Raw genomic sequence first — 17490 nt, 5'->3', positions numbered from 1 at the left:
CCAACTTAAAAAAAAAAAAAAAAAAAAAAAAGGAGAAAAAACAGAAAAACAAACAAATTCAGACACCTTTCTAAAACTTCTATATAACCTGCTTGTTCACCGTTAGTGACGCAACATTATTGAAGACAGACACAGCCAGGCAACTACTATTCCCAGAAAGAAGCCAACAATGGCATTCATCATACTGGTTCATCATGGCAGGGGTACTTTAAGGATTCTGGTACATGTCGAGGGAAAAAATTTAAATCATGCTACACATTTGGCTTTGCACCTTATCCCAAAGGACTTGTGCTGTGAACATTAAATTCTGACCCTCGCATCTACACGTGACATCAACAAATCAAGATTCATCAGATGAGGCACAGTTTTCCCAATCTTTGGCACACACACATGCCCACCCTTGCACAACTAGACTGGAACCTGGAATGACCTTTCAGTGCGGATGCCAATCTGCTTCAAGGTTTGGAATGCTGCGAGTACTAATACGCCCTTCTGCACACCACTGCAGCAGAGAGACATTATTTCTGCAGCTGTGCCCCACTTATCAGCTTGACCAATCTGATTATTCTCTTCTACCCTAACTCATTAAGATGTTTTTGTCTACAAAACAACCATTAAAAGGGATTTTTTTTTTGCACAATTTTCTGTAAGTGATACTGAAGTGTGTGAAAATCCCAGGAGGGTCAGCAAATTCAGAGAGGTTTTATTAAACACGTTTGACTTGATCATTTATCTTTCCATTTTAACACGAACAACTTGACCATGCCTATGTACAGATTCTGATTTGCCATGTAGCCATTTGCATTAACCAGCAGACCTAAAGAGGCTACAGAGTTTATATAGGATAAATCAGGAGTTTATACAGTCTTATCAGGAGTTCTAAATGAAAGACCATAAAAGACTTGCCTGACCTGGCTTAACCTTTTGAGAATGATTGGCCCTCTAGCCAATAACCTTACAGAATTCACAATTAAATGTTAAAGTGGGGACTCATTAAGCCAGAGCTACTACCGGGTAGTGGTTTGCAGTACAGGGTCATGGAATAAGAATCACTGCATGCATTTTACCACCAAGATCCTATAGAGACCAATTATCACACAAATACACTGGAGAACAAAAATGACAGAACTCACGGTTTTCCAGATGCAGCTCCTAAACTTCGCATGTGTGCATGTGGATCATAGCCAACCTGAAGGTAAATTGTAATAGACAAGTGATAAAATGATCTTGTTTCTCCTAATTATTTCCACAGGAAGTATCAATTTCTTAGCATCAGCTTAAATATGCATCGAGGGACAGCAATAACCTGCTAATGACACTCCTTTTGTGTTTTATTAAAGCTGGCCTATGATTAGTGAAAAAGCAAACCTGTGCTTTGCCAATGTGGGGCAGAACAACAGGTTTGCGTTAATACCCACTTGCCCAGCAGCACATACTCTCCAGTTCATTCATCTATTCTTTCACTCCCCCACCACTCCATTCAGTTACCAGGGGTGAGGAAAAGAAGCCCCGATTGCCCTAGTCAGGGCTTACACAGGGTTGAGGACTCTCTCCCCATCCAAAGTGTTAGGCTAATGTTAGCCTAATCACAAAGCTCCAGCGCTGAGAAAGGGAAGAGAGTCACATGCTCCTTCACATCCAGCAGTACTGGATAGTTTCTTCACTCCTGGCAGCTGAACAGAGTGGCGGGAAAGCAAGGAAAGGTGATTAAATGCTGCTGGGAAAGGGGGCAAAAACTGCAAAAATTAAAGTGCTGCTACCTGTTGAGTTTTCTTTTGTTTCAGATTTCCCTTTAAATAAAGCTGCAAGACTGGCTAAAAATTAGTACTCACTAAAGAGGCTCTTCCATAGGTTCCAGCAGCTGCTGCTCCATTAATCTGTGGTGACATGAGGTGAAGGCCTGCATAGGCTCCAGCTCCCTCAGCATTGGCAGAAGGGTGAGCAATACTAAACGCTGCAGGATAGCCTCCCTGTGCTCCCAGTGGTGCACGGAGTCCCAGAGCTGTGGAAACAGAAATTGTCAATGTAATTGCTTACAGAATGCACATTTAAGCACAGACTACAAAGACTTAATGCTCCCCTCCACCCCTGAAAAACATAACATACCAAGAGGGTCAATAGCAGATTTGCCAAGAGGCCGGAACTGAGATGCGCTAGCACCACTGGGACCTGGGGTGCTCATGTCACTATGGGAGTTTGGAGTACTGGATTTTAAACCTGGGGTTCCTGCCTTTTCTACCTGCTGAAAAAGGAAAGATTAGTAATAAAATTATACTGAATCTAAAAATAAACATGAAGGCTTTCTTAAGGGTATGGAAATAGTTTTTCCTGCCTAATCAATTATGCAGGATATTGAAACAAAACATATCTATGCTATTCAAACACTTTCTACCTGGCCTTAGGTTTGGGTTAATGTGCTATTACCGTTGGAAGGTCCTTGCTCCTGGAAGGAGACACACTGCTAGATGAGGTCATGGAGTTTGGGCTAGCGGGAGGAGGATCCTTCCTTGGGAGGTTTGTTTTATCCACACCATTCTCTCGCGAGGAGTAGGAATGGACACTATGTGGTGAAGCAGGATCCTGGAGAAACATATTACACTCACTGTACCTCACAGTCATTTGCCTTTTTCATCCTCCAAAACTACCAAAAACACTTCACCGGAAGGATGAGAACTCCAGAGTTACTTACTTCATCCACTACAAGATTATCCTCACTTCGGTCAGCATCACTGCCCTGAAAATTAGAAAATAGTATTAGAAGAACTGAGCACTGCCAGAGATTCTAACCAGGGTTCTCCCTGTACCGATTTTGTTTATTCTTGTTTACATGGATTTCTGCCATGGTACTGCCTTCCCATTAAAATGGTAAATACATACTGGTAGGTTAACTGGCTAATACCTATATATGACTACTCTACAGACAGATTGAAAAGAAAAAAAACAAAAAAACTCAACCATTACAAAACAGTTCAGCCACTTACATAGTCTGTTCCAAAGTCTTTCTCTTCAGTTTTACGCTTCTTGTTGCTATTTAGATAATCTGACAATGTTCGTACACGTTCCCCATTTGGCAGAGTAACACAGCTCTGAAGTAGAAAGAAAAATATTTAAACACACTGGCACACCTATAGTTTCTAAAGGGTAGAAAAACACAAAGGTCAGTTCATAAACAATGCTACACCCAAACACACTATGGCAAGTAGGGGGGGGGAACCCAGTCACAGGACCCAAATCATACAGACTGCCAGGCAGTAATACAGTGATAGCCTAAATAAGTGCCAACAGACAGCTTTAAAGATCAAACAGTTAAAGAGCTGCTATTCCAAATATTCTATTATTCACAAGCAGAAAGCATTTGGCATGCTGAGAAACTAAGTATACTAAAATAGCACCTTTTAAAAATGATATCTTCATCTCAGCCATATAGCACGTGTTAATAGAACCAGGGCAAAATTAAGACCTAAGCCAATCTTCAGTTCCACCCATCAAAATACACCAATATAAAATGTTATACTCACTGGTCCTGGGTCTCTGTCTGTCTCCATGGAAACAAGTGAGCAATGCAAAGGAAAATATTGGGTTAATTTTAGTCAAGATTATTAATTTATCATCCCATTTTCCCCACTGCAGAATCATGCGAGTTCTCACAAATCTAAGCCATCACAATTTTTCAGCAGACATCTCAAACACTCTACCCACATCACTTCAATTTGCTTTTCCCCAGTCATAGATCACTTCATGCTGCCTCCCAAAATATAAGCCAACACAAATAGGGGTTATTTACCAACATTTAACTACTCATACTCAAAAGGTGCAAACGAGCAGTAAATTTCTAACATACGCGTCTCGCTGGCAAACTAAATTTAGCACAGCAGTGTTTTTGCATAATTATACGTCCATGCTTCGAACAGGTCACATGGTCCCTCTTGCAGTTTTTTATTTGTAGATTTGAATGCCCTTGCCTGGAGGTGCAGATTGTTCAACTCTTTTGTATTTATCCTCACACTAGACGTACAACTTTATTTTGGCTACGTATGACGCCATCCATGAGACTAATAAAAAGGATTTTACGTGGAGTACAAAAATCCTAATTTTCTTTCTCATTCATTAAGGGGCATAGGATAAAAGTCATTTAGGATGCCTAAAAGCAGTAAATAGCAAACAAGATGCTAACAAGCCCACCGATAAAAAACTGTGGACTTGCTACAGTTTAAAGAGCTGCCTGAAGGACCGACTGCCCAAATCTGACATCAGCTGAGGTCTGAGCATCCACTATGGAGAATGTGTGAATAGAAGACCAGATGGCAGCTTTGAAAATCTGGGAAACAGATGCCCGATGCCAAAATGCCCAAGAAGCACTCACAGTCCTAGTAGAGTCCGCCATGACAGGAAGGGGTGGAACCCGATCCTTAAGACCGCAGGCTTGAACAATAATTAGAGCCACCTGAAAAATGTAGGAGCGAAAAGCTGGTTCTCTTTAAGGATACCATCTGGGTAACAAAAAGAATCAATCCACAGAAGCAGTGGCTGCAAGGCCACTCATAGTATGACCTACATATAGGCAATGAAGGGAAATCTGGTGTACTGGAGCCTGATAGAGGGATAAAAAAAAAAACAATGTCCTAGTTGAGGTGAAAAGATGAAAGAGGCTCTACAGTGTCTTGCAAGATACATATACCAACTTTGAAGCAGTCTGGAAACCATGGATGATGTATCAAGGGATTTCAAATCTTCCAGGTAATCCGCCAGCCCCCTTAGGTTAGTAATATTGCCTTAGATACTAGGAATCCATGAGTCTGCAACTTTGCATCCTTTTGTTTCTTTCTTTTCCTTTTTTCTCCCCTCTTTCCAATTAGTGTTTCCATTTAATTTTTCCCCTGGTGGGATGTGTGAACTACCCCACCAGAGGGAATTACCATGTATAGATTAATTGATAAACAGCGGTACTTTCAATGGCAGAAGAAAAAAACCTTAATATATTTATTCCCCAAATATAAATTAGGAGTGCCTATGGCAGGGGTGCCCACAATTTTTGTGTTAACATCTACTTTTCAAATGACGAGCTACATGAGCTCTACCAGCGAAAAAAAATACCTACCTCGCTCTCCTGGCTGTCTCTCCTTGCTCATCCTCCTGGCTGTCTCTCCTCTCTCATCCTCCTGGCTGTCTCTCCTCTCTCATCCTCCTGGCTGTCTCTCCTCCCTGGCTGTCTCTCCTCTCTCTCTCTCTCTCTCTTCGCTCTCTTGGCTGTCTCTCCCCGCTCTTGCAACAGGCTGTGTAAACTAATATTCTTTGATGTAATATATAGCACTTCAACCACCAGTATCCACCAGAAAGGTGTCAGGGAGCTTGGCTCAGCAGACTCAGGCTAATAGGTAATCATGTGTGCACAGCTAAATAAATACACCAAAATGGAATAAAGGGGCCGCCATTCACACCCTTTGTGATCTACCAGCATCAGCTTTGAGAGCTACTGGTAGATCACGATCTACCTAATGGGCACCCCTGGCCTATGGCATAGTAATAAAGCGTTAAGGGCTCCTGAAATGTAACTACTCTATAGAAAAGATAGGGAAGGGGATGGTGTAATGTACTTTATGTCCTGCTGCTGTTGAAAGACCACCGATTGCTTTATTATGCTGCTGATTTTGTTTATAATTACAGAAACCAATAAAAACTTTGAAACCTAAAAGTGGAGTCTCTAAACCTGGAAGTTATGGTAGATGCCTGCAACTCCGAGGGACAATATAAACCAGCAAGGATTTTTTAGACTTGCTGACTGATAAGAGTCATTAAAGAAATAAGACTGAAATAAGACTGAAGACATTCAATAACGCCCAACAATACTGGCCCAGTTGTGCAACAGTAAGCCTTCAGAGATTGGGTCACACCTGAGGCTGTGCCACAGCTCTGAACCCGGAAAGCCTTTTGTGCCAAGTACACAAAAGGTCTGGAAAGCACCACAATGCACTGCCCAGTGCCTAAAGGTCACATTTTTAGGCAGTTGCCGCAATGGTCCAGTCCTGCAGGGTCTGGGTATGGCCTCCAAAGCTGTTGGCAAGGATACGCCAATCGGGTCTATCCAGACACACAATCTCAAACAGCTTGTCAAAAGTCTTTGACTGAAGCCAAAAATATTGAAGGAAAAAATGGCTAGTAAAAGGACGGTAAACTTTTCTCAGTAGAGAAAAGCAGAAAGATTGTCCATCCTCCTAGGAGGCATGCAGGGAGTGGGAGAGGTTATAGAAGGCTGGTCACTTTTTTCCACTTGCCAGTGTCAAAATCATCCTGTAGGCAGAAGAATGATCCAAATGTCTCCGAATCCTATGGCCCTCAATGAATGAGAAATAAAACCTACATCTTAGACATCAGCAAACAAACAAACAAAAAAAAAGGCCCGTATAAGCTTCAAGACAGTCTGTTCAGACCATACACAGGTCTACTAAACCTACTCCCCCGTGACAGTCCTTAAGCCTAGCAATAGGCTGCTCAGGAACCCAATGTTACATTGCAGGAGGAAAAGGAGTCACATGCTTCCCCTGAAGTATTGGGTATTTAACCTTGCAGCAATAGGTGCAGAGCATAGCAGGGGAGTAAACAGGTGGTGAATAATGGGCAAGTATTTAATTTTAATAGGCACAAAAAAATAATTCACACATTTAATTACGGTGGGGTGGACATGATGCAGAAATGTGTGTACCTTTAGGGCAGACATGCACAAACAAAGCCAGATTGCTTAATTCCAAATGTAACTCTGCACCAGCAACTGGATTGTCTTGCTTACAAAGAATATACCTTTGCCTAAATAAATTAAAATAAGCCATTTAATTAACCCCTTTCGATATGCAATATGCATATTAAGGTTCACCGGCACAGATGCCCTGTTGAGAATACATTAAATATTCCTTCTCTCCTTTGAAAACCAGCAGGATCCCTCCTGAACTGACAAAAGTGGTCCCCAATCACGTGACCATGTAAGCTCCGACATAGTGATCACATACAGGCTGAAGTTCCACTGAAAAAAATTACAGTCTTCACTCTGCAGATGAACACTGCCAGCATAAGTATGCTGATGCTGCTGAATGGAGCATCTAGGCATCAACCTCTGCCCAGGAAAGGTTAAGTTAGAAAACATAGCTCTTGTATACAATCACAATATTTGTGCACCAAAATTCATCTGCATTTAAGGTCCTAATGTAATGGTCTTTTTCTGTTGGGAAAACTAAATAACACAGATTGGGCCCTCCACTAGCCACCTATAGTTCTAGCTTTGTTTGCCTTGCTGCCATAGAACACAGAAACCACTGTCAAGTCACAAGCGTGTGGGTCATGGGGTCAGAGAGACCCCTATACTGGTGTGCCTCATACAAAAGACAATCCCAATTTGTACCCTTTATGGAATAAGACAAAGACACTTAATTCAAACAAATGTATAGTGGTTTTGTACTTCTACTCCCTTAATCTGTCAGCATTAAAAATCTGATCTAAAAAATTGTAACAATTGCCCTAACTGAAGGAGTAAAGCGGACCAGTGAGTCATCACCTTTTAGACATTGAAGTCCAAGGTTTCACTTAAACAGCACCACTTCGATAGGAGATAAATACTGTTGTGCTCTCATTTTGCTAACTCACAGTACACTCGCCAAACACTTAGGGGCTTTTCCAATTGTCTCCCTGATGAATATGAAAGACAGTTTGTGCGAGTACATCACTTTCACTGGTCCTGCATGCTGTGGGTCCTATAGCTGGCCAAGTGTTTGCACCAACCAAGGCTCTGTGGACGGCAGAATCTAATATTACTGCACGCAGCATATCATAACGCTTTATGCGCTTAGAATATGCCAGTGCATTTTCTGGTTTTTATTTAGTATCAAATAGATATTATGCCTTTGTATCTGCTTGTCTATGGTCTGCGCCCAATCAATTTCCCAACTAGTTTTGTAGATGTATCCCTGATGAACAATATTGGTCACGTTTGACCACTTTGGATGTTACACTATTCAAACCTTATTGACTTTCTATTGTCAAAAGGTCATCTACATCTAGTGAGTTTGGCTAACCATCTGGTGGTGGATGATTGCCTCACCTGGGAATACACTAAGTTGTAGGAATCATATTGCATAAAAGGAAGCCTACATTGTTTTGGGACTTTTTATGAGTAACGCGTTATAGTTTTGTCACATTCTAATTTGCAATACTAGTTTATTAACACTTATGCCTTATTCTTTTTTTCTATATGGAATAGGCAAAAGCTGTTTTTCTTTCTACATTTCAAGCATTGTATTGTCACTTTTGTAAAATAGCGGCACATTCACCAAGATAGATTACATATAGAATATGTACGTATACATTTCATTTATACAGATATATTCATTCATATGTATACTGCCAATTAACATCACTTTAAAATCACAGACAGCAGAGTGTTATTTTTTTTTTTACCTTAGGCCAGAACACAGACACACACACTGCTGCCTCCATGCAGCATGACTCTCCTAATGATGAAGGAAACCGCAGCTTACATACAAAAAGCTGACTAATAATGAGGTCTGGCTGCTAGGTAAGACATGGACCTAGGAATCGAGGCTAAATCCCACCCAAAAGTTCTACAAAGCATCTGGGCTCCAGGACCCAGACAAGATTCTGAGGAAACCGCAAATTTGTTTTCTCCAAATCAGTCATCAACCCTGGAGCCCCTCACCATGTGTATGAATGAAAGCTAGGTGACATCTACAGTCCTACCAGCCAGTACATACACACACCAGACTGCAAGTGATCTCAATGCGTCAAGGTGAAGTATACATTTTTATAAGCAGCATGTGTGCTCAATTATAATACAAGACATATTTTAATTCTAGCCCAATCGTGAATGGTTCTCTTTAACGGTCTTTTTAGTCTTATTTTCCAACATTAAAAAAACAAAGAAACAAATTAAACAACTGGTTAACAATGGTCTATGGTAAGTCCTACACATACCTCTGTGCTCAGAGTCAGCGAGACCCTCTTTTATTGCCAGTTGAGTCTGCAGACCAAGGACACCAGAGAGGGCCAGCAGACTGGAGGCACTAGTGGCAGCAGCTAGGCCGTGTTGTTGCAAACTAGATGGGTGAGGTGTAAGAGGAATGGGAGGAGCATGATGAGAAAGGTGTTGAGCCTGTAGCTGATGCTGGTTTCAGGTTCAGAGGAGTGATAGAAGAGTAATAAAAGTTTATGAGCAATATAAAAAGAGGGTGGAGAAAACAAAAAAGGATGAAAGGGAGGAAAAACACAATTTTACTGGACAAGAAATTAATGGTTACAAAAAGTGCTCTATTCATGAAGAATGAATGCTAAATATCAAACCAGCTACACAACCTGGTGTGCAAATGATTTACATGTTGTCAAATAGATCATAATTTCTGCCTTAAGAGTGACAGTCAAAAATGCTTGAAATGGGATGTGTGGACACAACACTCAGGCACCCCCAATCCCAATTTAAATTAAAACAAGCCATCAAGCTATTAGAAAAGATGGGGCTTGTTTTTTTCTGCTACAGTAATATAACCGTTACAACATCTAATAAAAAAGATGCTATATTTTTGTAATCAACCTTAACTGCTTTGTTTATGTATGCAAACGGAAAGCACTACAGCACCATGAAACTTACCCCAATGGCTGCATTCAGTTCTGCCATTGTGACTTGCTTTGCTCTCTCCACAGCCTGAACCACTTGCTGCTGGTGCTGTTTTGAATTTTATTAAATGGGATTGCAGATGTGTGATTGAAGGAGGTAAAACATACAACTTAGAGATACAGAGACAAAAAACGGGAAAAATAGCAAGATAACAAATAGCTGCTCTATAAGACTTACCTCTTGAGACAAAAAAGGCACCAACTGGGCACAGATGACATTCAAACGTTTGGCAATTTCGGTCTAGAAGGACAATAGCCAGAAAAGGATGCTTAGGTTGGACTTAAACATGGAAAACCACTAGGCAAAAATGTCAGGTGTTGTAGTTTAGACCACACGGTGATATATTATAATATATCTTCACATCAAAGTAAAAGAGCATTTTAGCCCTGCAAAAAGAGTGCAGACCAAGATCATTAAGGTACATGAAAGTGCCAAGAGCATTATGATACATATATACACTTAGTATTCAGTGAGGAAATGGTTAGGTCTTGTTCTTAGAACTAGCACTTTTCCTCTCCCACTTCACAGGGAACTAAGCCTACATTCTCCACCCCCACCATAATACTGGTGTAAAAACTTACCTTATGCGTTGCCTCTTGATGGGTACATCTTCCTTTCACCTGTTTAAAGTCGCACCCCACGGAGACACCCCTGCATGCAGGCTCCCAGTCTGGGTACATTGCCTTACATTGTCCCATTCCTCCCCCCCCCCCTTCTGTGACCTCATGTGCGCATACGCCTGTGTCTTCAGTGTGCACCCTCTCCTACTGAGAAGTTCGGAGAAGCTGCACTCAGTGTCCAGGAGCTGAGACTGCTGCAGTTCCATACATTGGGACATGCTACACCGCTACCAGTGAATTTGGTTAAAAAGCACAGAGAATTTGGTACCACTTTCATTACTATACCCAGTATCTATAAAAATCGCAAAACAGAACTAAAGATGCACCCCAAGCTGTTGTATTAATGTGTGGAATCAATCAATACAGCCATCAATGAGCAATCCCTCTTTATGTTTGGATCCAATCAAGACCTCACTTCTGGTGGACGCAAAGCGGTTGGCTATAAAAAAAAAACCTTCTATAAATACCCTATCAGTGACAGTAACACATTCCTGATTAAATGTATATACACAGGATTGTGTGAATCGGATCAGTTACTAAATGGCTAAATTAGGAAATGCAGTCCTATGAAAGCCATTTCCATCTACGGCACACATGACTCAAGATACATAAGAGCTGAATCCGTTAGACTTAATGATATGCTTGTATGGCTGAATCTCAACAATAAGATTTCTCAGCCAGCCAGAATTACACCTGTATTGTCAGCTTTACTAAAGTAAAGCAAATATAAACCATCTGCCTTATCCCACGATACAATTTCCCTAAGGCAAATGAATCATATCTTAGGATTAAGCATCCCATGTCAGAAATGCAGGGTTGCTCTGTAACATGACAAACAGGAGAAAAGATACTAGGGTTTTATTACAAGATGTAACATCAAATGCTGAAAACGTTGGCACTTTCATGCTCTCCTAAGAGCACTCACACTCTCCAAATGGCAGCAATAGGTGACTGTGGCAGAGAGAAATTCACCTAGAAGGGCTGTGATCGATTTCACCTCCTAACATAGGGAGGACAGGCCCACTCATTACTATGCAGTTTACTGCTATTTTTACACACACAACCTGAGGGAGGAGTAAGCTGCTGGCACAGTGAGAGGAGGAGGAAAAACCTGAAAGAAGACTAGTTGTTAAATGTGAGAGAATGGGAAGGTTACCTGTTTGTGCATCTCAATATTCAGACCATAGGACATCTCATAATACTGCAAAAACCGTAAAGATAAAATAAACGGATTAATACTTTTGTACTGCTTTTCCCAATACACGCATATCAAAAATCAGATTTTGTCCTGGAGAATAGGTAATCTCCCAATCAAAAAGGTACACAAGCACAAATCCCATGCACGAACAAATATATAACCTTAAAGTGAATCTGTGCCTTGCAAGGCAAACAGCCTTAAGGTGCCCATACACCTTACGATTATCGTACGATAATCGTATGCGATCGACTTTTCGTACGACAATCATAACGTGTGAATAGAGTGCCCGACCGATAGTACTGTACAATCGTACGACTTTTGACGGTCAAGCATGTTTGAAAACTTCGGTTGATCGTACGATGTTCACATGGTTGGTGGCGTTTCCGTCCGTCAAAAGTCGTACGATTAACACTGCGCATACGAAAATAATTACGGTCAATTACCGCAAGTCGTCCAGGTGTTTTTTTTTTAAACTACCGCTGATTGAACCTTGCGATAATCGGGGCAGGATGGGGCCGTCGTACGAAAATCGTACGACGGTTCGATCCTCGGACGAAAAGTTTTGTCCGATAATCGTAAGGTGTATGGGCACCTTTACTTTAATGGGTTCAACAGCTGCTTATACTCAAGCTAGCCAGACACTCGAATTTCAGCCGATTACTTCTGAATTGGCTGAAATTCGAGGGTGGCCCTGTCAGCACCATCTGGTTCGACAAAAGTCCATGTCAAATTATGAATCAGTTAGCTGGAAAATCTGACTGCATTCTATCAGATGCAGTCACTGTTTGATTATTCAGACAGCTGTCTGAAAACAATAGCTGGCAGGGCAGGTAACTCCACCCACACGGTTTATTGCGGTTGGGGGAAATCAAGTGATTTCTCTCATCAATAGGGCTGCACAAAATAAATATACTGTACATGTGTACTGCTAGCCTCTCTTTTTCCCGTTGCTCTAGTTAGCCAACAGGAGTGAAGGACTCATTCCTGCACATTGCCCTGCATACATTCCCTTCAAAATTACATTATACAAAAGGTTTCTTTTAACACGTATATCAAACGGTGTTCTAAATCAGCAGTTTTAAAGTCCAACTCCAAAAGAAAAAAAAAAAAAAAAAAACATAAAAAAGGGGAGGAGAAGTGAAAAGAGTGACAAGACAGATGAGTTCATCAGTCTAATGCTTCTATTTCACTGTCCAATTACACGCTACCAGCAGGGACATGGCCTATTTGCATTACATAACTTCAGCAAATCTACATTATGCATTTTCGTGTATGTTCATCTGTGTACTGTATTTAGTCATTTGGCTTGAATTCAGCTTTAAAATAATTTAAGTGTTTTAAAATGTCACATCATAGATGGAGAGGGCAAGGATCTGCACAAGGTGTTTGCAGTCTGAGTTAAATGGAAATAATAAAAAAAAAAAAAAAAAACACATTAGCTACAATGTAATCTATCAATCTGATTTTTCTGGACATTAGCTTCAAGCATTTATCATCAAAAAGGTATCCACTGGCCCCCACAATTACCCCGTAAAAGTGCTTGCTTAAATAAAGCTCTACACTGCCATATGGCTCACAATTCAAAATGAATACTCTCACATGCCATTAACAGTGCAGTCAATGCATCTTGATTATCAAAATACGAAAACAAAGTTGAAGTGTTGCAAACAGCAGCCAATTACATGCTTCATTTGCCAACTTGCTCTAGAATAATGACAAGTGGAAAGAAGTTGGTCTGGTACACTTCCTCTGCTCATTTCACCCAGTTTTGATATAGTGGGAACCATGCATGCATTAACTGAATCACACATAGCGGTTACAGTCCTTCCACTTTATTTGCATTTTAGGTCAACTCACCATGACATAATGTCGCTGAATCTCCGTTTTTTCAGTTGCAAGTTTTTCACACTCCAATTTTAAACTGCACATAAAACATATACAGTCATTAAGACTATGTAGCAAAATATGTTTGGCTCAAGTAAAAACATTTCAGGCAAGGTGCTGTATTGATTAGTAACATCTTATTTTGATATGTACCACTTAATTGTAATGCTAACATAAATGCGTATTTAGCAACTTGAGGACCCACATATTTAACCCCCTTCCTGTACAGGCCATTTTATCATTGCTGAGATAATTTGACTGACAATTACTTGGTCATGCAACACTGTGCCCAAAGTAATTTTATATATTTTTTTTAGACAGATCAAACTTTTTTGCGGAATTTATCAATCATTTTTTACTATATAAAAAGAAAAAAAACAAAAAAACACAACATTTCCCTTCCTTTCCATTATACAATATAAGTCATACATTTAGGCCGAATGTATTCCGCTACTTTTATTTTTTACAAAAGAAAAGTGTATATTACTTTAGTCTGTGTGGAAGCTATAGAGTCTACATACTCTGGTATACTTTTATTTGAAATGTAATCAGAACAGATGTCCCGACAGCCTCTCGCATGACTTGAGGCCCCAAAATGCCATGGTTAGTACAAACACCCCCAAAATGCCCCCTTTTTGGAAAGTAGACACCCTAAGGTTGGGGGGGGGGGGGGGGGTTGTTTTTTTACAAAGTTGTAATTTTAACAAGTTATTTCTCACACACAGCATGGGCATACTTAGAATTATACCCCAAAACACATTTTGCTACTCAGAGTATGGAATACTGCGTGGCACTTTTTTGCAGCCTAGCCGCATAAAGGGATTCAAAGGGGCATAAATTATGTTTTCAAGGGGCATAAATTATGTAAACCACATTCCTGACTACCAATCACATTTTCGGAGGCCCTGAAGTGTCAGAACAGTAGTATGGAAGGTTTTTAAAAGGACATGTTCTTAAATGGATAAAAAAACACCCTAGTCTCCTAAATGTGGTAAACTGAAACACCTCCCCTGTTCCCCAACCCATACCACTGCATATTTCATGCCACTAAGCTTTCCACATAGCCTTGAGACCAGCTTGTAAAAATCTAGTGCCGAGCTCCCTGCTCCTGCACACCAACCATACCAAAGACTTGAGTTGGACATACCTGTACTGCAGGAGCAATGTCCCACTCAAGTCTAAAGCTAGTCACGGGCTGAACGGAAAAAAAAAATAGGGCAGATTCGTCCAATTCGAGGAATCCCTGCTGTTCCTTTTGTATTCTTACAGCGGCTGCCGGCTCTGTTCATTCGAAGCTTTTCCGACTGGCTCTTTCAACCAGCTGATCGAGGGAAGCCAGCCAAAAGGGTGCCGACGGTGGCACCCACTGTGCGAATTTAGGCTGCTTTATCAAGAACCAGCCGAAATTCGCACAGTGTATGGCCACCTTAAGGGTTGTTAGTGGCAAGACATGAACATTCTGAACTTGATTCCCGAGCTGTGACCGCGTTTGGCTGTGTGCATCCATAGACACACACACACAGCCTGCAACAAGCCACACCCCCTGCTCCGTTTACCACTCAGTCTGACTGATGGCAGAAGGAGCCTATGGCTCCTCTACCCCCAGTACTCCTGCCCCCCACAACCAGGTAGTTTGGAGAACAGCGATAACTTCCACGACCCAGCAGAGGTGACAAGCTTATGGAGGTAAGTATTTGGGGAAAGGGTGGCATAGAAAGGTGCGGAGTCTTTTTTAATTTAATGCAGAAAATGCATTAAGGTAAAACACAGAGCCCTCAGTAATATAATTTACAGCAGATTTTTATTGTGTTCTGTGTTCTTATTTGAAAGATTTTCTCCCAATTACTGTTCCTGTAATAGGGTGTCACAAGGACAGGAAGAGGAAATCTCTACAACTGCAACAAGACCAATTTTTATAATAAAGTGGGGAATGGATAGATGATTGATCGTTTACTTTGTGATCAGTGGATTCCTGTCCCAATGCAATCCATTGCCCTTATTTCCTGTTCTAGTGTCTCAGACTTCAAAAATACCATGGCAGACATCTAACCCTTCCCTGGTCTATCCAAAAAAAGTCTCCCAATTGTGCTACTGTCTTTGCAGAAGCTAAGAATTTGTAACTATTTCGCTGCCACTGACGTAAGGCTTACGGCGGAACACAACTGTTTCCAGCTGGCCACCTCAGTGAGCCTTACATCAAAAGGGAAATGTCAGGGGTCCGTTTAGACCCCTAATATTGAATATTTCCTCAAAAATGTGATGACATTTGCGCAATTATTGCTTTCTATTCTACCGGGTCTGTGCTTTCAGAAAATGTATGGTTGGGGGGGCGGGTGTCTTTTACAAATGCTAGCAACGCAGCAGTAGAAAATAAAAACAATGGAAACATGGTGTGGCCAGCTGAGGTTAACCCTTTCTCTGCCAAGCCTTCCAGAACACGTTTTAATAGGATCCAAATCACTATAAAATGCTCTTTCATAAACAGTCACAAATGTATTGAAAAGGAAAAATGAAAACATCTTACCTGTGATACTGACTTTGCAGGAACTGAAATTCTTCCTTAATACGATCCAAAGTCTCTGGGTATGTTAGTTTAAGGCTCTGCTGAGGGCCAGATGCTGCTCCAGCTGCTACGGATGCTTGCAAGTGTGTCTGCAAAAAAAAGCCATGCATAGGAATTCAACATCAAGCTTCTAAAGGTGCAAGAGCACATTCGAACATAAAAAAGGACCATGTGACCAGTTCAGACACCAAAGTAAGCCTGCTCAGCCACAACAAAAGGGATTTGGCTACCAAACACTATTTAGCTTCTCTATTCTATAGTAAATGGCACACCTGGAAGGTTTAGAAGAATGCATCATGTTAAATAACTAGGAAGACAAAAAATGTTCAATTACTCGTGTAGGTTAGCTCTACTACCCTCATATGTGTGTACAGTACCTAAAAAGTAAAACATTTGACGTTTTCTCTGCCCAGCACTGCAGGTCAACAGTGCTGATTTGTAAACAGACGCACATCGCTTGTAAAAGTCAAAAAGCTGAAAGTATGAAAGCGTCAATCTCATAATACACTTTCCTGCATGCAGTGCTTCTATGTAAACTACAGAATGTTGCGAGCGAGGGGAAATCTCTTGCCTGGCAGAATTAGAGAGAGGAATGCAAATATTATAGGTATTCCCCAAGCACCAAAACAGAAGGTTACAGAGCAGGGTGGATCGGCATACTCCAGAAAATTCCATGACTGTGCCCCCTTCTTTGCATTTCAAAGTGTATTTTCAGGAAGCACATTTTGTGAATTCTTTTTGTAGTGTTCTCCTTATGTATGTTTAACTGCTTAGCCATCTCCATTGGTGACAGCTCTGAAATCTAGGGCTTTGCATCACGCTCTGCATTGGTGACCCAGGTCACCAGGACAAATATGGAGGGTAAATCTTTCTGGTGAACAGCAATATACATTGGCCAGGGATCCTTCCTAATCCTTCAATACAATTTATGTAGAAGAAAAAAAAAAGGAGTTTTGGCTACACATCCACTGATGCAGAGGATATATGTGTACAAACCCAGCAGCTGCTTCATGCTGGACTAAACAACCAAGATGGCTAACACAGACCAGGTGGAAATGTCAGCGGCAACAACAGAGTAATGAGGGACATTGTGGCTGTTACAGAGCTGGAGGAGTCCCCTTTGGCAAAATCTACCATGTTGTGTAAAATCCGAGAGCCATCAGCTTTAACTACTACAGTGACTGCCCAACTGCTTCACAACTGTGTAGGTAAGCCATCAGCCATGCAGGGAGGTCCTTGCTTTCAAGTAGCTGGCCCACTCAGACAGCCATTGTGGGAAGTTGTGAAGCATAACTAATACATGGCACTGCAATGCCTGGATATGCAATAGGCAAACATGGCTGCCACCATGCATATGTAAAACTTAACTCAGAAAGAAGGTTTCAAAAACAAACATAAATGTTTATATTAAGCTGATGTCTTCAGCATGTGTTTAAAAAAAAAACCCCAAACACTATACTTTTGCTTTACAACATTTGCAGAAGTCCCAATGTGTAAACGGAAGCCAGGCACAACAGCTTTTGTTTCTCAGACAGCTCAAAAAAAGGTACAA

At 41.1% G+C, this 17490-nt stretch overlaps 1 protein-coding gene across 2 annotated transcripts in view; it reads right to left on the bottom strand.

Annotated features, from left to right (window-relative positions):
• LOC108791252 (transducin-like enhancer protein 1) overlaps positions 1–17490 on the bottom strand; it is a 50022-nt gene that overhangs the window by 12190 nt on the left and 20342 nt on the right. Inside the window, exons 3-15 of one of the 2 annotated variants that reach the window (XM_018561684.1) lie at positions 15900–16027; positions 13349–13412; positions 11450–11494; positions 9851–9913; positions 9647–9721; positions 8977–9166; positions 3519–3535; positions 2982–3086; positions 2690–2734; positions 2425–2580; positions 2107–2242; positions 1833–2002; positions 1134–1189 (exon numbers count right to left, since the gene is read on the bottom strand). In XM_018561684.1, coding sequence (XP_018417186.1) covers positions 1134–1189; positions 1833–2002; positions 2107–2242; positions 2425–2580; positions 2690–2734; positions 2982–3086; positions 3519–3535; positions 8977–9166; positions 9647–9721; positions 9851–9913; positions 11450–11494; positions 13349–13412; positions 15900–16027 — 1250 coding nt within the window. The remainder of the gene's footprint in view (positions 1–1133; positions 1190–1832; positions 2003–2106; positions 2243–2424; positions 2581–2689; positions 2735–2981; positions 3087–3518; positions 3536–8976; positions 9167–9646; positions 9722–9850; positions 9914–11449; positions 11495–13348; positions 13413–15899; positions 16028–17490) is intronic. The other variant, XM_018561685.1, reaches the window with a different exon arrangement.

The sequence above is a fragment of the Nanorana parkeri genome, unplaced genomic scaffold, assembly GCF_000935625.1.
Source record: "Nanorana parkeri isolate BGI_ZX_2015 unplaced genomic scaffold, ASM93562v1 scaffold537, whole genome shotgun sequence".
In the NCBI taxonomy this organism is placed as follows: Eukaryota; Metazoa; Chordata; class Amphibia; order Anura; family Dicroglossidae; genus Nanorana; species Nanorana parkeri.
This window is presented reverse-complemented; position numbering and strand designations above follow the sequence as displayed.